The sequence below is a fragment of the Nerophis lumbriciformis genome, linkage group LG20 (assembly GCF_033978685.3).
Source record: "Nerophis lumbriciformis linkage group LG20, RoL_Nlum_v2.1, whole genome shotgun sequence".
Classification (NCBI taxonomy): domain Eukaryota; kingdom Metazoa; phylum Chordata; class Actinopteri; order Syngnathiformes; family Syngnathidae; genus Nerophis; species Nerophis lumbriciformis.
The window spans coordinates 7408193-7428114 of NC_084567.2; the positions used below are offsets into that span (position 1 = coordinate 7408193).

Genomic DNA, 19922 nt, shown 5'->3' on the forward strand with positions numbered 1-19922 from the left:
AGGTGCTGTTTTGCAGGACAGGTACAGGGGTTAGTGCATGTGCCTCACAATACGAAGGTCCTGGGTTCGATTCCCGGACTCAGTGTGTAGAGTATACATGTTCTTCCCGTGACTGCGTGTGTTCCCTCCGGGTACTCCGGCTTCCTCCCACCTCCAAAGGCTTAGCGAACACAAACTAATGCGTTCTCTTGTCCTTTCTTTATGTTTAGTTTTCTATAACACTACTGATATAGTAGAGAATAAACTCGATTGCATTACAGAGTTTCTCAAACAAATCAGATGTTCAAACCAACATTTTACAAAGTGATTGCTGCAGACACGATCACGGTACGATTGTATTCCACAAGATGATGAAAGTGATATTTTTAAGAGCCATTTTCTTTGACGCTCTTTAGTTTTTTCCTGACTTTATTAATATTATATATCCTTTTTTCTTCTTTGCGGTTTTATGCACACGGTCGTCCAGCAGTTTAATTGTATTAAAACACGTGCAAGTGTGTGTCAAGGCCTCATAGCTCAGTGGTTAGAGCACTGGTCTTGTAAACCAGGGGTCGTGAGTTCAATTCTCACTGGGGCCTCTGTCTTTGCAGCACATGAAAGGTGCTGTTTTGTGGCATGTGCCTCACAATATGAAGGTCCTGGGTTCGATTCCCGGACTCAGTGTGCAGAGTTTGCATGTTCTACCCGTGACTGTGTGGGTTCCCTCCGGGTACTCCTGCTTTCTCCCACCTCCAAAGGCTTAGCGAACACAAACTAATGCGTTCTCTTGTCCTTTCTTTATGTTTAGTTTTCTCTAACACTACTAACATAGTAGAGAATAAACTCGATTGCATCACAGAGTTTCTCAAACAAATCAGATGTTCAAACCAACATTTTACAAAGTGATTGCTGCAGACACCATCACGGTCTGATTGTATTCCACAAGATGATGAAAGTGATATTTTAGAGAGCCATTTCCTTTGACACTTTTTCATTTTTTGCCTGACTTTATTAATATTATATATCCGTTTTTCTTCTTTGCGGTTTTATTCACACGGTCGTCCAGCAGCCTGATTGTTTTAGAACAAGTGTGAGGAGGTGTAAAGGCCTCATAGCTCAGTGGTTAGAGCACTGGTCTTGTAAACCAGGGGCCGTGAGTACAATTCTCACTGGGGCCTCTGTCTTTGCAGGACAGGTACAGGGGTTAGTGCATGTTCCTCACAATACAAAGGTCCTGGGTTCGATTCCCGGACTCAGTGTGTAGAATATGCATGTTCTCTCCGTGACTGCGTGTGTTCCCTCCAGGTACTCCGGCTTCCTCCAAAGGCTTAGCGAATACAAACTAATGCGATCTCTTGTCCTTTATTTACGTTTAATACCCTCAAAACACTTCTAATAGAGTAGAGAATAAACTCGATTGCATGACAGAGTTTCTCAAACAAATCAGATGTTCAAACCAACATTTTACAAAGTGATTGCTGCAGACACGATCACGGTCCCATTGTATTTAACAAGGTGCCGGAAGTGATATTTTTAAGAGCCATTTCCTTTGACGCTCTTTAGTTTTTTCCTGACTTTATTAATATTATATATCCTTTTTTTCTTCTTTGCGGTTTTATGCACACGGTCGTCCAGCAGATTGATTGTATTAAAACAAGTGTGAGTGAGTGTCAAGGCCTCATAGCTCAGTGGTTAGAGCACTGGTCTAGTAAACCAGGGGTCGTGAGTTCAATTCTCACCTGGGCCTCTGTCTTTGTAGCAAATAAAAGGTGCTGTTTTGCAGGACAGGTACAGGTACAGGGGCTAGTGCATGTGCCTCACAATACGAAGGTCCTGGGTTCGATTCCCGGACTCAGTGTGTAGAGTATGCATGTTCCCTCCGGGTACTCCGGCTTCCTCCCGCCTCCAAAGGCTTAGCAAACACAATAGAACACAAACTAATGTGTTCTCTTGTCATTTCTTTATGTTTAGTTTTCTGTAACACTACTAATATAGTAGAGAATAAAATCGATTGCATCACAGAGTTTCTCAAACAAATCAGATGTTCAAACAAACATTTTACAAAGTGATTGCTGCAGACACGAGCACAGTCCCATTGTATTCCACAAGATGATGAAAGTGATATTTTAGGGAGCCATTTACTTTGACGCTCTTTAGTTTTTTTGCCTGACTTTATTAATTTTATATATCCGTTTTTCTTCTTTGCGGTTTTATGCACACGGTCGTCCAGCAGCTTGATTGTATTAAATAATGTGAGGGGGAGTGTCAAGGCCTCATAGCTCAGTGGTTAGAGCCCTGGTCTTGTAAACCAGGGGTCGTGAGTTCAATTCTCACTGGGGCCTCTTTCTTTGCAGCACATGAAAGGTGCTGTTTTGTGGCATGTGCCTCACAATATGAAGGTCCTGGGTTCGATTCCCGGACTCAGTGTGCAGAGTTTGCAAGTTCTACCCGTGACTGCGTGGGTTCCCTCCGGGTATTCCTGCTTCCTCCAAAGGCATAGCAACCACAATCTAATGTGATCTCTTGTCCTTTCTTTACGTTTAGTTCTCTCTAACACTACTAATATAGTAGAGAATAAACTCGATTGCATCGCAGAGTTTCTCAAACAAATCAGATGTTCAAACCAACATTTTACAAAGTGATTGCTGCAGACACGAGCACAGTCCCATTGTATTTCACAAGATGATGAAAGTGATATTTTAGGGAGCCATTTACTTTGACGCTCTTTAGTTTTTTTGCCTGACTTTATTAATTTTATATATCCGTTTTTCTTCTTTGCGGTTTTATGCACACGGTCGTCCAGCAGCTTGATTGTATTAAATAAAGTGAGGGGGAGTGTCAAGGCCTCATAGCTCAGTGGTTAGAGCACTGGTCTTGTAAACCAGGGGTCGTGAGTTCAATTCTCACTGGGGCCTCTGTCTTTGCAGCACATGAAAGGTGCTGTTTTGCAGCACGGTGTTACAGGGGTGAGTGCGTGTGCCTCACAATACAAAGGTCCTGGATTCTATTCCCGGACTCAGTATGCAGAGTTTGCATGTTCTACCCGTGACTGCGTGGGTTCCCTCCGGGTACTCCGGTTTCCTCCCACCTCCAAAGGCATAGCAACCACATTAGAACACAAACTAATGCGATCTCTTGTCCTTTCTTTACGTTTAGTTCTCTCTAACAATACTAAAATAGTAGAGAATAAACTCGATTGCATCAGAGTTTCTCAAACAAATCAGATGTTCAGATAAACATTTTACAAAGTGATTGCTGCAGACACGATCACGGTCCCATTGTATTTAACAAGGTGCTGGAAGTGATATTTTTAAGAGACATTTCCTTTGACGCTTTCGTTTTTCCTGACTTTATTAATATTATATATCCGTTTTTCTTCTTTGCGGTTTTATGCACACGGTCGTCCAGCAGCTTGATTGTATTAAAACAAGTGTGAGAAGGTGTCGAGGCCTCATAGCTCAGTGGTTAGAGCACTGGTCTTGTAAACCAGGGGTCGTGAGTTCAATTCTCATTGGGGCCTCTGTCTTTGCAGCACATGAAAGGTGCTGTTTTGCAGGACAGGTACAGGGGCTTGTGCATGTGCCTCACAATACGAAGGTCCTGTGTTCGATTCCCGGACTCAGTGTGTAGAGTCTGCAGGTTCCCTCCGGGGACTCCGGTTTCCTCCCACCTCCAAAGGCTTAGCAAACACAATAGAACACAAACTAATGTGTTCTATTGTCATTTCTTTATGTTTAGTTTTCTGTAACTCTACTAATATAGTAGAGAATAAACTTGATTGCATCACAGAGTTTCTCAAACAAATCAGATGTTCAAACAAACATTTTACAAAGTGATTTCTGCAGACACAAGCACAGTCCCATTGTATTCCACAAGATGATGAAAGTGATATTTTAGGGAGTCATTTCCTTTGATGCTCTTTCGTTTTTTTCCTGACTTTATTAATATTATATATCCGTTTTTCTTCTTTGCGATTTAATTCACATAATCGTCCAGCAGCTTGATTGTATTAAAACAAGTCTGATTGGGTGTCAAGGCCTCATAGCTCAGTGGTTAGAGCACTGGTCTTGTAAACCAGGGGTCGTGAGTTCAATTCTCACTGGGGCCTCTGTCTTTGCCGCACATGAAAGGTGCTGTTTTGCAGCACGGTGAAACAGGGGTTACTGCATGTGCCTCACAATACGAAGGTCCTGGGTTCGATACCCGGGCTCAGAGTCTCTATGTGTGGAATTTGCATGTTCTTCCTGTGACTTTGTGAGTTTATCCTCTGCTATATTAGTAGTGTTTGATAGCAGAACTAAATGTAAAGAAAGGACAAGAGATCACATTAGTTTGTGTTGTTTTGTGGTTGCCATGTCTAAATATAACTAGGAAGACCTGCTTGTGCAAATAAACTGATGTCATAGCAATAAATATTATGATTGTTGGTCCAATTTTCATTCTCGATTTTCCTAACAGAAACTAAAAGCTAAGTTGTTGTGCAGGAAAGCCAAGGGCTTTATTCCACACAGGTGACCACATTATAGCGTATTTGCTGTTATTGTTAGCATCAAGAAAATATCCTTAAAATTATTATTAAACTCAATGAATAAATCTCTCGTATTCTCAACAACATATTCTTCAAAATAGCCACCCTTTGCACACTCTTGGCATTCTCTGGATGAGCTTCAAGAGGTAGTCACCTGAAATGTTTTTCACTTGACAGGTGTGCTTGAAGCTCATCGAAAGAATGCCAACAGTGTGCAAAGCAGTAATCAGAGCAAAGGGTGGCTATTTTGAAGAAACTGGAATATAAAACATGTTTTCAGTTATTTCACCTTTTTTTTGTTAAGTACATAACTCCACATGTGTTCATTCATAGTTTTGATGCCTTCAGTGACAATCTACAATGTCATTAAAATAAAGAAAACACATTGAATGAGAAGGTGTGTCCAAACGTTTGGCATGTACTGTATATCGATATCGGCTTTATTTTATCAGTATCGGCCAACATTTTTTTTTTCTATTTCTACAACAGAAATACATTGGCAGATACAATATGTACACATGTGAAACCACTACTTAGTACAAACCCTGTTTCCATATGAGTTGGGAAATTGTGTTAGATGTAAATATAAACGGAATACAAAGATTTGCAAATCCTTTTCAACCCATATTCAATTGAATGCACTACAAAGACAACATATTTGATGTTCAAACTCATAAACTTAGAATTTCATGGCTGTAACACATGCCAAAGTAGTTGGGAAAGGGCATGTTCATCACTGTGTTACATCACCTTTTCTTTTAACAACACTCAATAAAAGATTGGGAACTGAGGAAACTAATTGTTGAAGCTTTGAAAGTGGAATTCTTTCCCATTCTTGTTTCATGTAGAGCTTCAGTCGTTCAACAGTCCGGGGTCTCCGCTGTCGTATTTAAAGCATCATAATGCGCCACACATTTTCGATGGGAGACAGGTCTGGACTGCAAGCGGGCCAGGAAAGTACCCGCACTCTTTTTTTACAAAGCCACGCTGTTGTAACACGTCGAAACCAGTCTGGTTTGTTCGCTTCCCCTTTGGTCCGGATGACACAATGTCGAATATTTCCAAAAACAATTTGAAATGTGGACTCGTCAGACCATAGAACACTTTTCCACTTTGCATGAGTCCATCTTAGATGATCTCGGGCCCAGAGAAGCCGGCGGCGTTTCTGGATGTTGTTGATAAATGGCTTTCGCTTTGCATAGTAGAGCTTTAACTTGCACTTACAGATGTAGCGACGAACTGTATTTAATGACAGTGGTTTTCTGAAGTGTTCCTGAGCCCATGTGGTGATATCCTTTAGAGATTGATGTTGGTTTTTGATACAGTGCCGTCTGAGGGATCGAAGGTCACGGTCATTCAATGATGGTTTCCGGCCATGCCGCTTACGTGGAGTGACTTCTCCAGATTCTCTGAACCTTTTGATGATATTATGGACCGTAGATGTTGAAATCCTTAAATTTCTTGCAATTGCACTTTGAGAAACGTTGTTCTTAAACTGTTTGACTATTTGCTCACGCAGTTGTGGACAAAGTGGTGTACCTCGCCCCATCCTTTCTTGTGAAAAACTGAGCATTTTTTGGGAAGCTGTTTTTATACCCAATCATGGCACCCACCTGTTCCCAATTAGCCTGCACACCTGTGGGATGTTCCAAATAAGTGTTTGATGAGCATTCCTCAACTTTATCAGTATTTATTGCCACCTTTCCCCAACTTCTTTGTCACGTGTTGCTGGCATCAAATTCTAAAGTTAATGATTATTTGCAAAAAAAAAAAATGTTTATCAGTTAGAACATCAAATTTGTTGTCTTTGTAGCATATTCAACTGAATATGGGTTGAAAAGGATTTGCAAATTATTGTATTCCGTTTATATTTACATCGAACACAATTTCCCAACTCATATGGAAACGGGGTTTGTATTACAATGTGATAAGTAGAGAGTAAGTTAGTAGTAATAATTAGTAGTAAAAACCAGTTCTTCTTTCTTTAAAACAATACTGACACTAGACTTTGAGGCACCGGTGACCAACAACACTGATCCTACGAAAAGATTTTTAAAAAATAACCCTGTAATAACATTATGTTTATTTGATGTTCTGATAATATATTGTTAGAAGTAGATGTACCGTATTTTCCGCACCATAAGGCGCCCTGGGTTATAAGCCGCGCCTTCAATGAACGGCATATTTCAAAACTTTGTCCACCTATAAGTCGCCCCGTGTTGTAAGCCGCATCTAACTGCGCTAAAGGAATGTCAAAAAAACAGTCAGATAGGTCAGTCAAACTTTAATAATATATTAAAAACCAGCGTGATGTGGGCGCGCATGGAGTCGTATATCAACATGGACGGAGCTGCGTGAAAAAAGCCACCCGGCCTCTTCGCGTAAACTTAAACTTACCTTAACCACTTGCTCATCTTTTCTTCATCCATCCCTTCGAGTTAGCTTTTATGATGACGCCGGCTGGAAAGGTCTCTTTTGGCAAGGTCTTCCTTTTGAATATCACCATGGGTGGAAGTTTCTGGCCATTAGCATGGCAAGCTAGAACCACAGTGAAGGATGACTTCTCATTCCCTGTGGTGCGAATATTCACCGTACGTGCTCCCGTTGTATCCACAGTGCGGTTCACAGGAATATCAAAAGTCAGTGGAACCTCGTCCGTCCATGTTGATAATGTTTTCTGGCCGGATCTTTTTTTCAGCTATCTTGTTTTTACAATATGCACGGAAAGTAGCCAGCTTTTCTTGAAAGTCTTTAGGCAGTTGCTGTGAAATAGTAATCCGTGTGCGGATGGAGAGATTGCGTCTTTTCATGAACCGGATCCCTGTCGCTTAGTAGGAGCCATTTTGTGGTCTTTACAGATGTAAACACACAAAGGAAATGAAACGTACGGTAATATCCGCGCGCTTTTTCTTCTTCTACGCGGGCGGGTGGTTGCTTACAGTAGAAGAAGAAGCGCTTCCTGTTCTATGGGGGCGGGTGATTACCTTGGCGGTTGCTTGCGTAGAAGAAGAAGCACTTCCTCTTCTACGGGGAAAAAAGATGGCGGCTGTTTACCGTAGTTGCGAGACCGAAACTTTATGAAAATGAATCTTAATATTTATCCATATATAAAGCGCACCGGGTTATAAGGCGCACTGTCAGCTTTTGAGAAAATTTGTGGTTTTTAGGTGCGCCTTATAGTGCGGAAAATACGGTATTATAAGTTAATAGCCCATGTTTGAGAAGTCTACTCTTAGTTCCATCATATGATGTGCTTTGATGTGCTCGCCCTGCCCGACTGTTACATTTCAAAAGCCAATGTGGCCCCTGAACTGAGGACTTTGCCAACCCCTGCTCTAGAGACATTGACGAGGTCCATGGCATCCTTAATGCTGAAACTAACATAGGCCCACGCTGTATTGGCTCATTGTTCTTTTGAGAGTTCAGCTTAAAGGGGAACATTATCACAATTTCAGAATTGTTAAAAACATTAAAAATCAGTTCCCAGTGGCTTATTTTATTTTTCAAAGTTTTTTTCAAAATTTTACCCATCACGCAATATCCCTAAAAAAAGCTTCAAAGTGCCTGATTTTAACCATCTTTATATACACCCGTCCATTTTCCTGTGACGTCACATAGTGATGCCAACACAAACAAACATGGCGGAAAGAACAGCAAGCTATAGCGACATTAGCTCGGATTCAGACTCGGATTTCAGCGGCTTAAGCGATTCAACAGATTACGCATGTATTGAAACGGATGGTTGTAGTGTGGAGGCAGGTAGCGAAAACGAAATTGAAGAAGAAACTGAAGCTATTGAGCCATATCGGTTTGAACCGCATGCAAGCGAAACCGACACGACAGCCAGTGACACGGGAGAAAGCGAGGACGAATTCGGCGATCGCCTTCTAACCAACGATTGGTATGTGTTTGTTTGGCATTAAAGGAAACTAACAACTATGAACTAGGTTTGCAGCATATGAAATACATTTGGCAACAACATGCACTTTGAGAGTGCAGACAGCCCAATTTTCATCAATTAATATATTCTGTAGACATACCCTCATGTCAGCAGGCCAGGGAAGCTAGGGTCGATATTCTTCTCTTGATCATCTTCGGGACGGTGTGAGCCAAGACATCCAGGGGGTTTAGCTCGCTCATCTGCGGGAACAAACTGCCGCCATTGCTTGCCGTGCTACCGAGTTCCTTTGTCCCTGAATTGCTCACACACTCCGGCAGATTCAATGGGGGTCTGGCGGCAGATTTCTTTGACTTTATCGTTGGAAATGCATCTGCTTTGAGTGTCGCAGGATATCCACACATTCTTGCCATCTCTGTCGTAGCATAGCTTTCGTCGGTAAAGTGTGCGGACAAACGTCCAATTTCTTGCCACTTTCGCATCTTTGGGCCACTGGTGCAACTTGAATCCGTCCCTGTTCGTGTTGTTACACCCTCCGACAACACACCGACGAGGCATGATGTCTCCAAGGTACGGAAAACAGTCGAAAAAACGGAAAATAACAGAGCTGATTTGACTCGGTGTTTGAGAAAATGGCGGATTGCTTCCTGATGTGACGTCATCGCTCCGAGAGCGAATATTAGAAAGGCGTTTAATTCGCCAAAATTCACCCATTTAGAGTTTGGAAATCGGTTAAAAAAATATATGGTCTTTTTTCTGCAACATCAAGGTATATATTGACGCTTACATAGGTCTGGTGATAATGTTCCCCTTTAACATCAGCCAAGTATTAGCCACAGTAGATACCACACAGTGGTCAGAGGAGCCGAGAGGAGCACTGACAGTGACAACATGATTGTCTGGTGAAGTAGTAAGGAAAAGATCCATTTTGGAGCAGTTTCCATCGTTCCCAATCCTTGTAGGATCACCAACTAGTTAGTGGAGGCTGCTGAGTATAACTAACCAATGAGCACCTTCCTCATGAGTGTCAAGTCTTTTTACTTTTCAGCCAGTCTCCATGATGGACATTCAGATCCCCAAGAAGAACCGTTTCAGACTTTGGGTGAATATATTGTATATGTCAATATGCTCAGATATTACATCATACACTGAGTCATCATCTGATGTTGGTCATGTTAGACACAAAACATGAACACCAGGCGACCCGGAAGGTGTAGTTCCAGGCAGATCGATTCATGTTGTTGGTGTTCAGAGTCAGGCAATCTCGAGGCGGTAAAAGCATCACTGAAGAAGACTACTATTCTTCCCCGGCTGAAGTCATCAGGATCGTCTGAAGAAGGAGTAACCAAGCACTACAAGCATCATCTTATTATTCAGGAAAGTTTCAGACACACACAAGACAATTGGTCATGAGTAGATAAGATAATGCTACAGATAATTTAAATTTGTATGAAGACCTCAGATATTTTTGAAAGAAGCAGCAAACCTATTTTGGAGGTCTTGGGTTTGGGTGGATGTTGCAATCTATGAGCAAAATACTACAAACTAACTATCTGATTGGTTATTCCCCCTGTGTGTTCTTAAGTGTCTTACTGCATCTGCATTAAAATGGAATCTTTTATCGCAGACTGATCAACTAAATGCATTTCTCCTGTGTGTTTCATTACGTGTTGGGTCAAACTTTGCATAAAAAATATAGATTACATAGATTCTCTCAAGTGAGTTTTATTGTGTGTTGAGTCGAATAGCTCTTTTGAAAACAAAAGGAACAAGTACAAGTTACTTTATCCCGTGTGTGTTGTCATGTGTTGAACCATATTGTTCTTTCGAGAAAAGCTTTTTCCACAAACTGAACAAATACATGTTTTTTCTCCTGTGTGTGTTCTCAGGTGTTGAATTAAATTGGTCTTGTGAGGAAAGCTTTTACCACAAACGGAGCATTTAAATGGTTTTTCCCCTGTGTGTGTTCTCATGTGTTGAGTCACGTCGCTGTTTCGAGGAAAGCTTTTACCGCAAACTGAACAATTAAATGGTTTTTCTCCTGTGTGCGTTCTCGTGTGTTCAGTCAAACGGATCTTTTGCGAAAAACTTTTGCCGCACACGGAACACTTAAACGGTTTTTCCCCTGTGTGCGATCTCATGTGTTGGGTCAAATGGCTCTTTCTAGTAAAGCTTTTACAACAATCTAAGCAATTAAATGTTTTTTCTCCTGTGTGTGTTCTCATGTGTTCAATCAAATGTCCTTTTTGGGAAAAGCTTTTACAACAAACTGAGCACTTAAATGGTTTTTCACCTGTGTGTGTTCTCATGTGTCGGGTCAAAATGCTTTTTCGAGAAAAGCCTTTACCACAAACTGAGCAGCTATAACGTCTTTTTCCTCTCTTCTTTGTAGAGTGTTTGTTGTCAGTGTGAGTCCTCATATCACCTTCACAGTCTGTTTCGCTGCTCAAAGGTTCTTCAGCCTCATCTTCAGCCTCACTATCCGAGAGTGGAGCTAAGAGGTTGTCTACTTGTGGTTTCTCTTCATCATCTTCAATCTTCACAGAGAGAATACTCAGTGGAAACTTGGTGTAATCAGCTTCCTCTCGTCCTAGAAGACACTCTCCCTCCTGAGTGATGCAGAGTTCCTCCTCTTCCTTTTTAATGCAGGGTGGTTGTGGAGTCTCCTGCTTCAAAGTGGAGTTTCCCTCGAACTGAGGGGGAAGTTCTTCTGGATGACCAATCAGCTGCTGGACGTCTGCAGGACACAAACAACACAAACACACTTTAGCTCAGACATGATCCACGAGATGTTTCTCCTTAAACTCACTACACACTTTCTCCTGTGTGTGTCATTTTGTGTTCGGTCAAATGTCCCTTTTCAGTAAAGTTTTTAGCACAAACTGAGCAGCTTAAACATTTTTTACCGGTTTTCTTTATAGAGCATTCAGAGTGTTTGTTGTCAGTGTGAGTCCTCATATCACCTTCACAGTCTGTTTTGCTGCTCAAAAGTTTTTCAACCTCACTATCTGATAGTGGAGTTAAGAGGTTGTCTAGTTGTGGTTTCTCTTCATCATCTTCAGTCTTCACAGAGACAACAGTCAGTGGCAACTTGGTGAGATCAGCTTCCTCTCGTCCTAGACGACACTCTCCCTCCTGAGTGATGCAGAGTTCCTCCTCTTCCTTTTTAATGCAGGGTTCTTGTGGAGTCTCCTGCTTCAAAGTGGAGCTCTTCCCTTCCGACTGAGGGGGAAGTTCTTCTGGATGACCAATCAGCTGCTGGACGTCTGCAGGACACAAACACACGTTATCCACTTTCTTCTATGTACTGTATGTGTGTGTAGTGTTTCATGGCCATTCATTTAGTGCCTTGCCATAATGATGGATAAATGTTTACATGACTTGGCTGAGACTCAGACAAGTGAAGCACGAATGAACATTAGGTTATTACAACAGTGTGGTGGGAAAAAAAATCGAGATGGTAACATATTGCAAAACTTTGCTACTAATAATAAAAAACTTTTTATTTCTTGCAGTAACTTATGTGGGGCATCAGTGTGCTGAATAGGCGTGCAACAATTTGTCGACATTGTAAACAAACATAGAAAACAAATATTGTCTGTGACAAATACATTTGTCAGCAATAGTTATCAGCATCACTCGTGTTTTTCCGGAAGGGACGCGAGTCAGGGCGGCCACACGAACAACATTGCGTGTAAACATGTCAAGTGTGGGAACATTTCCTCTTATTATTATTAAAGGGGAACATTATCACAATTTCAGAAGGGTTAAAACCATTAAAAATCAGTTCCCGGTGGCTTATTTTATTTTTCGAAGTTTTTTTCAAAATTTTACCCATCACGCAATATCCCTAAAAAAAAGCTTCAAAGTGCCTGATTTTAACCATCGTTATGTACACCCGTCCATTTTCCTGTGACGTCACACAGTGAAGCCAACACAAACAAACATGGCGGAAAGAACTGCAAGCTATAGCGACATTAGCTCGGATTCAGACTCGGATTTCAGCGGCTTAAGCGATTCAACAGATTACGAATGTATTGAAACGGATGGTTGTAGTGTGGAGGCAGGTAGCGAAAACGAAATTGAAGAAGAAACTGAAGCTATTGAGCCATATCGGTTTGAACCGTATGCAAGCGAAACCGACACGACAGCCAGCGACACGGGAGAAAGCGAGGACGAATTCGGCGACCGCCTTCTAACCAACGATTGGTATGTGTTTGTTTGGCATTAAAGGAAACTAACAACTATGAACTAGGTTTACAGCATATGAAATACATTTGGCAACAACATGCACTTTGAGAGTGCAGACAGCCCATTTCAGGCGCGCTAAGAACATATATTTTTCCACGATTTCAGCACTCAGGTTAACCATACCTAAATAGACACAAAATACTGCATTACACACGACTACCCGAATGTACTCGAATGATTGAAAAAAATAAATGTTTTTAAGCTAAATTATTGGTAAACACAGTTTATGTATAATAATTTACGTAAAACCGCGAGTAATGAATAAAGTTTTCATCAATTAATATATTCTGTAGACATACCCTCATCCGCTCTCTTTTCCTGAAAGCTGATCTGTCCAGTCCAGTTGGAAATGCATCTGCTTTGAGTGTCGCAGGATATCCACACATTCTTGCCATCTCTGTCGTAGCATAGCTTTCGTCTGTAAAGTGTGCGGAACAAACGACTGACCATTTCATCGGCTTTCCCCACAGCCTCGTATTTTGAACAAATTTCGTCCAATTTCTTGCCACTTTCACATCTTTGGGTCACTGGTGCAACTTGAATCCGTCCCTGTTCGTGTTGTTACACCCTCCGACAACACACCGACGAAAGTGAGAATATGGCGGATTGCTTCAAGAGCGAATAATAGAAAGGCGTTTAATTCGCCAAAATTCACCCATTTAGAGTTCGGAAATCGGTTAAAAATATATATGGTCTTTTTTCAGCAACATCAAGGTATATATTGACTCTTACATAGGTCTGGTGATCACACAATGTTCCCCTTTAAAGGGGAACATTATCACCAGAAAAAAGACCATATATTTTTTTAACCGATTTCCGAACTCTAAATGGGTGAATTTTGGCGAATTAAACGCCTTTCTATTATTCGCTCTCAGAGCGATGACGTCACAACGTGACGTCACATCGGGAAGCAATCCGCCATTTTCCCAAACACCGAGTCAAATCAGCTCTGTTATTTTCCGTTTTTTCGACTGTTTTAAGTACCTTGGAGACATCATGCCTCGTCGGTGTGTTGTCGGAGGGTGTAACAACACGAACAGGGACGGATCCAAGTTGCACCAGTGGCCCAAAGATGCGAAAGTGGCAAGAAATTGGACGTTTGTTCCGCACACTTTACCGACGAAAGCTATGCTACGACAGAGATGGCAAGAATGTGTGGATATCCTGCGACACTCAAAGCAGATGCATTTCCAACGATAAAGTCAAAGAAATCTGCCGCCAGACCCCCATTGAATCTGCCGGAGTGTGTGAGCAATTCAGGGACAAAGGACCTCGGTAGCACGGCAAGTTTGTTCCCGCAGACGAGCGAGCTAAACCCCCTGGATGTCTTGGCTCACACCGTCCCTTATGCCACCGAAGATGATCAAGAGAAAAATACCGACCCTAGCTTCCCTGGCCTACTGACATCAACTCCAAAACTGGACAGATCAGCTTTCAGGAAAAGAGAGCGGATGAGGGTATGTCTACAGAATATATTAATTGATGAAAATTGGGCTGTCTGCACTCTCAAAGTGCATGTTGTTGCCAAATGTATTTCATATGCTGTAAACCTAGTTCATAGTTGTTAGTTTCCTTTAATGCCAAACAAACACATACCAATCGTTGGTTAGAAGGCGATCGCCGAATTCGTCCTCGCTTTCTCCCGTGTCGCTGGCTGTCGTGTCGTTTTCCTCGGTTTCGCTTGCATACGGTTCAAACCGATATGGCTCAATAGCTTCAGTTTCTTCTTCAATTTCGTTTTCGCTACCTGCCTCCACACTACAACCATCCGTTTCAATACATGCGTAATCTGTTGAATCGCTTAAGCCGCTGAAATCCGAGTCTGAATCCGAGCTAATGTCGCTATATCTTGCTGTTCTATCCGCCATGTTTGTTTGTGTTGGCTTCACTATGTGACGTCACAGGAAAATGGACGGGTGTATATAACGATGGTTAAAATCAGGCACTTTGAAACTTTTTTTAGGGATATTGCGTGATTGGTAAAATTTTGAAAAAAACTTCGAAAAATAAAATAAGCCACTGGGAACTGATTTTTAATGGTTTTAACCCTTCTGAAATTGTGATAATGTTCCCCTTTAAATGATGGAATGGATTAAGTAAAGAAGTTAAACATTGTACTGATATGATCCAGTTTAAGAGGTTGTTCAAATGAATAGTGCTTACAAAGTACAAAGAAGAAAAATTATGAGAAATACTTTTAACGTTATTGAAAATAAGATATTCTTCATCTCAGTATATTAATAATGACTGAATTAATTAATTACATATTACAAAACTGTTGTATATACTAATTCACAGATATTCTATTATTAAAAGGTCAGTAAATGATGTATATATTTGTAAACGCTATGAAGTGGGAAAGGGGTAGGATTAAATAAGCTTTACTTCTTCCTACTCCTGTAAAGGGAAATGATATGAAACTGTGATGTATTATACTGTAAGTGTGTCCATGTTCCAAATAAACTAAAGAAATAAAGAAAGCACTAATTTATTAGACAGACTTGCAAACTCTGTCGTGGTGTAGATTACAAGATAACGTTAACGTTATCAGACACATACAAAAAGGCTCACGTTAACGTTACCGTTAGCCACTGACTATGCTTAGGTAACGTTAGTCTAGCTAACATTACTGCAGTCCTGGTTGACATAAGAGGTAACGTTACTACAAGTGAGCAGATATGGAAATTAACCGGCAACAGTTAACGTTAGTTACTAACCGGCGTCACCGCCACTGTAGCTGGGACTTGGTCAGCTGGCAGAAGAAGAGGGGCGTTCTTCGTCGTCTCTGCTTCGAAGACACGACACGCTTGTTGTACTTCCCCCGCTTACACGAGAGCGAAGCCTGGCAATAATTGCATATTGCCGCTTCATCGATTTTTTTTGATGAAATTAAGCCATGCCTTGGAGCACTTTTTCCGGTCCATTTTTTTCCTGCTTTTCCTATCTGCGCCTAATGACTGAGCTACGTGACGTCATTTCTTGTGATGTCACACGGGGCATTTCTTGTCGGGACGAGATTCCTTCCCAGGGATTCAAATAAAGAACCAACTCTTTTTCTTTACTATAGTGGTCTCGATAACGGGTACCGGTTCTCAAAAAGGGATTCGAGTCCGAGGACTCGGTTCTTTTCTTATCGAACAACCGGGAAAACCGGGTTCGAGTATCATCCCTCGATGCAGATATAAATAAATAGATTACTGTACAGATAAATATATTGCACTTTTGCATATGCATCCACGTTTATGGATGAATGTTATATTGTCATTATATTCCAGCCAGTTAATCCCTTTTTGAGGGGGAATTGAGGGGATTATTATGATGCGTTCAACAGTCTTACGGCCTGAGGGAAGAAGCTGTTACAGAACCTGGAGGTTCTGCTACGGAGGCTGCGGAACCTCTTTCTAGAGTCCAGCAGTGAAAACAGTCCTTGGTGGGGGTGGGAGGAGTCTCTGCAGATTTTCTGAGCCCTGGTCAGGCAGCGGCTTTTTGCGATCTCCTGAATAGGAGGAAGAGGAGTCCTGATGATCTTTTCCGCCGTCCTCACCACTCTCTGGAGAGACTTCCAGTCTGAGGCATTGCAGGCTCCAGTCCAGACAGAGATGCTGTTGGTCAGTCTTGAACGCATCATAATAATCCCCTCAATTCCCCCTCAAAAATGGATTAACTTGCTGTAATATAAAGACAATATAATATACATCCATAAACGTGGATGCATATGCAAAAGTGCAATATACCGTATTTTCCGCACTATAAGCCGCACCTAAAAACCACAAATTTTCTCAAAAGCTGACAGTGCGGCTTATAACCCGGTGCGCCTTATATATGGATTAATATTAATATTAATTTTCATAAAGTTTAGGTCTCGCAACTACGGTAAACAGCCGCCATCTTTTTTCCCCGTAGAAGAGGAAGCGCTTCTTCTTCTACGGTAAGCAACCGCCAAGGTAAGCACCCGCCCACATAGAAGAGGAAGCGCTTCTTCTTCTACTGCATACCTGCCAACTTTTGAAATCAGAAAAACCTAGTAGCCAGGGTCCAGGGGTCCCAACGTGGTCTTTTACATCGCTAATTCCTCCGTGTCCGATCGAAAAATCTTGTCTGCACAAGGTGCAATTCGCGTAGTTTTCACCCTTTTTGGAACGGATAATTATTCCCGGATAGGCTTTTGAATATTCTTCACGGAATGACTGCAGTTTTCTTTTCGGTTTAAGACTCGTTTGCGATTTTTCTCCGGCTGATTCCATGATCGTTCGCTCGTTTGGAAACAATGGCAACTGGTGCTATAAATAGCCTCGCGCATGGCATTCGGAATGGCTCGATAGGAAGTTACGGGAAGCAGTGTCGATTGTCATTGTTGTTACGCGATTTTGTGAATAAAACTTAAAAAAAAAAAAAATGTTTTAATTAATGAAAAACCGTATTTTTTATCACTGCAACCGTAACCCGGAATAGGTTGATGAAAACCGTACTAATTACGGGAAAACCGGAGTAGTTGGCAGGTATGCTACTGTAAGCAACCACCAAGGTAAGCACCCGCCCCCGTAGAAGAAGAAGCGCGCGGATATTACGTTTCATTTCATTTGTGTGTTTACATCTGTAAAGACCACAAAATGGCTCCTATTAAGAGACACGCGTATAACGCAGAATTCAAACTCAAGGCAATAAGTCACGCAGTAGAACACGGAAATAGAGCAGCAGCGAGAGAATTGAACATAAATGAATCAATGGTGCGTAGGTAGAGGAAGCAACAAGATGACCTGCGCCACTAAGACAGGGAGACAGCGCCGGACGACATACGCCAACATCTGCCAGTGAATTGTAAATGCCTGGCGGATATATCGGTCTCAACTGTGGTCCGAGCTTTCCGGAAGGCAGAATTCACGGAACTGCTGGACAACAACAGCAACATTGACTCTTGATGACTTCGACGAGACGGAGTCGGCCATTTTGGATGCCGTTTTCGCCCAACTTTTTAATTCAGACACTGAAGAAGAATTCGAGGGATTTATGGATGAGGAATAACTTCAGAAAGTGGGCTTTAAATGTTTATTTTGTGTGTTGTGTGACATTAACGTTCGAGCAACGTTGAGTTATTGATGTTGCTATTGCTCTGCACTAATTTGAGTGTTACTATTTTTGTGATTGCACATTTGCACATTACATTTCGGGGGTGAACAGAGTTGTTAGAACGCTGGTTTGTAATATATTATTAAAGTTTGACTGACCTATCTGACTGTTTTTTTGACATTCCCTTTAGCGCAGCGTAGGCGCGGCTTATAACCCGGAGCGGCTTATAGGTGAACAAAGTTTTGAAATATGCCATTCATTGAAGGTGCGGCTAATAACCCGGGGCGGCTTATAGTGCGGAAAATACGGTATGTATCTGTACAGTAATCTATTTATTTCTATCTGCACCTTATTGCTCTTTTATCCTGCACTACCACGAGCTAATGGCAACGAAATGTCGTTCTTATCTGTGCTGTAAAGTTCAAATTTGAATGACAATAAAAGGAAGTCCAAGTCTAAGTCTGGCAGCCTCAGTTTGCACATTTAAGTTTAAGTTACACGGTCTAGGTCCGTCCTATCTTGTCGATTGCATTGTACCATATGTCCCGGCAAGAAATCTGCCTTCAAAGAACTCCGGCTTATTAGTGATTCCAAGAGCCCAAAAAAAGTCTGCGGGCTATAGAGCGTTTTCTATTCGGGCTCCAGTACTATGGAATGCCCTCCTGGTAACAATTAGAGATGCTACCTCAGTAGAAGCATTTAAGTCCCATCTTAAAACTCATTTGTATACTCTAGCCTTTAAATAGCCCCCCTGTTAGACCAGTTGATCTGCCATTTCTTTTCTTTTCTCCTCTGCTCCCCTATTCCTTGTGGAGGGGGGGGGGGGGCACAGGTCCGGTGGCCATGGATGAAGTGCTGGCTGTCCAGAGTCGGGACCCGGGGTGGACCGCTCGCCTGTGCATCGGCTGGGAACATCTCTGCGCTGCTGACCCGTCTCCGCTCGGGATGGTGTCCTGCTGGCCCCACTATGGACTGGACTCTTACTATTATGTTGGATTCACTATGGACTGGACTCTCACAATATTATGTCAGACCCACTCGACATCCATTGCTTTCGGTCTCCCCTAGAGGGGGGGGGTTACCCACATATGCGGTCCTCTCCAAGGTTTCTCATAGTCATTCACATCGACGTCCCACTGGGGTGAGTTTTTCCTTGCCCTTATGTGGGCTTTGTACCGAGGATGTCGTTGTGGCTTGTGCAGCCCTTTGAGACACTTGTGATTTAGGGCTATATAAATAAACATTGATTGATTGATTGATTGATTTGAATTTGGTAAGTGGAATTTACTTGTTTTGAATATTTATGCAAGTCATTTTTTCATCACTTATAAGTGCAACTCTATATTTTTTTAAACAAGCGCTTGTTTTGCTCTTCCACTTTCTTCATTTGACTTTTGCATTCTTTCATCTCCTCTGATGTGAACTCCACTGCCTTCTTCAAGCTAACAATCATGGCGGCTCTTTCTTTACATTCTTCAACAAAGTCGGTTAATTTATAATCAACACCCTTTTAGAGCTTAAAATAGCTGTCAAATTATAAAAAAATGTAACTCACTCACCTTCATCTTTTGTCTTTTTCTCCGTTAGTGATTCTCTTTCATGTTCTCTTTTAGCGGACGTCGCCATCTTAGCATAGCAGTAGTCGTCCATCTTCTATCACGTCTTCAATCTTCACTTCAGATAACACTTCCTCGCTCTAAAGGAAAAATCAATATATTGATGTATTTGATGCTATATTCGATTCTACATGGCTATAAAACCGTAAATGTTCAACTCCACAAACTCAGTCCGCCATCTTGGTCTTTTCGGACTGCCACTACTCGATCGGTATGCGCATGCCCCAAAAGTCAGCGACTTCCCCTCGCGACACGGCGGCAGTTTATTTTTTCTTTCAAAATAAAAGCCATTTTGACTATTGTTTTAAATAATCGGCAACTACGCTGTAAAAATCAAAATACATTTTTGACGACAAGTGATCAAGCCAGAAAAATAGTATAAACTGCAGTATGTATATATATATATATATATATATATATATATATATATATATATATATATATATATATATATATATATATATATATATATATTAGGGGTGTGATTCTCACGTTGTACGATTCAGTATCGATTCTCATTTTTCAAAAATCGATTTATTTATTTTTATTTTTATTATTATAATTTTATTTTTTTATTAATCAA

The 19922-nt window shown here is 41.5% G+C and overlaps 4 protein-coding genes and 7 non-coding genes across 14 annotated transcripts in view; 9 read left to right on the forward strand and 2 right to left on the reverse strand.

The window, feature by feature from the left end:
• Positions 1 to 19922, forward strand: part of LOC133619319 (uncharacterized) — a 455654-nt gene that overhangs the window by 303275 nt on the left and 132457 nt on the right. The gene's annotated exons all lie outside the window — the stretch shown is intronic.
• Positions 1 to 19922, forward strand: part of LOC133619862 (uncharacterized) — a 498075-nt gene that overhangs the window by 160197 nt on the left and 317956 nt on the right. The gene's annotated exons all lie outside the window — the stretch shown is intronic.
• LOC133619284 (uncharacterized) overlaps positions 1 to 19922 on the reverse strand; it is a 360072-nt gene that overhangs the window by 29998 nt on the left and 310152 nt on the right. The gene's annotated exons all lie outside the window — the stretch shown is intronic.
• On the forward strand, positions 506 to 578 carry trnat-ugu (transfer RNA threonine (anticodon UGU)). Its single transcript has one exon. It is a non-coding gene; the product is annotated as a tRNA-Thr (tRNA).
• trnat-ugu (transfer RNA threonine (anticodon UGU)) lies at positions 1085 to 1157 on the forward strand. Its single transcript has one exon. It is a non-coding gene; the product is annotated as a tRNA-Thr (tRNA).
• trnat-agu (transfer RNA threonine (anticodon AGU)) lies at positions 1654 to 1726 on the forward strand. The gene has a single exon. It is a non-coding gene; the product is annotated as a tRNA-Thr (tRNA).
• On the forward strand, positions 2249 to 2321 carry trnat-ugu (transfer RNA threonine (anticodon UGU)). Its single transcript has one exon. It is a non-coding gene; the product is annotated as a tRNA-Thr (tRNA).
• trnat-ugu (transfer RNA threonine (anticodon UGU)) lies at positions 2822 to 2894 on the forward strand. Its single transcript has one exon. It is a non-coding gene; the product is annotated as a tRNA-Thr (tRNA).
• On the forward strand, positions 3427 to 3499 carry trnat-ugu (transfer RNA threonine (anticodon UGU)). The gene has a single exon. It is a non-coding gene; the product is annotated as a tRNA-Thr (tRNA).
• Positions 4015 to 4087, forward strand: trnat-ugu (transfer RNA threonine (anticodon UGU)). The gene has a single exon. It is a non-coding gene; the product is annotated as a tRNA-Thr (tRNA).
• On the reverse strand, positions 9524 to 19551 carry LOC133619746 (uncharacterized). Of its 2 annotated transcripts, none has more exons than XM_061980992.1 (3): positions 19283 to 19551; positions 11369 to 11671; positions 9524 to 11142 (listed from the first exon to the last, which is right to left on the reverse strand). In XM_061980992.1, the coding sequence occupies exons 1-3, from the start codon at positions 19371 to 19373 to the stop codon at positions 10190 to 10192; spliced, it is 1347 nt and encodes a 448-aa protein (XP_061836976.1). In that variant the 5' UTR covers positions 19374 to 19551; the 3' UTR covers positions 9524 to 10189. The 2 variants fall into 2 exon arrangements, with proteins under 2 accessions (XP_061836976.1, XP_061836975.1); XM_061980991.1 differs by having other exon boundaries at positions 11312 to 11671.

What these genes read in the sequence shown, in the direction of transcription:
- LOC133619746 (XM_061980991.1), bottom strand. Translation starts at nt 19,373, where the DNA reads ATGGACGACTACTGCTATGCTAAGATGGCGACGTCCGCTAAAAGAGAA. An exon ending in GAAAAAGACAAAAGATGAAG is followed by an intron (nt 11,672 to 19,282) that starts GTGAGTGAGTTA and finishes TGTGTCCTGCAG; the next exon opens with ACGTCCAGCAGCTGATTGGT. An exon ending in ATGCTCTATAAAGAAAACCG is followed by an intron (nt 11,143 to 11,311) that starts GTAAAAAATGTT and finishes TGTGTCCTGCAG; the next exon opens with ACGTCCAGCAGCTGATTGGT.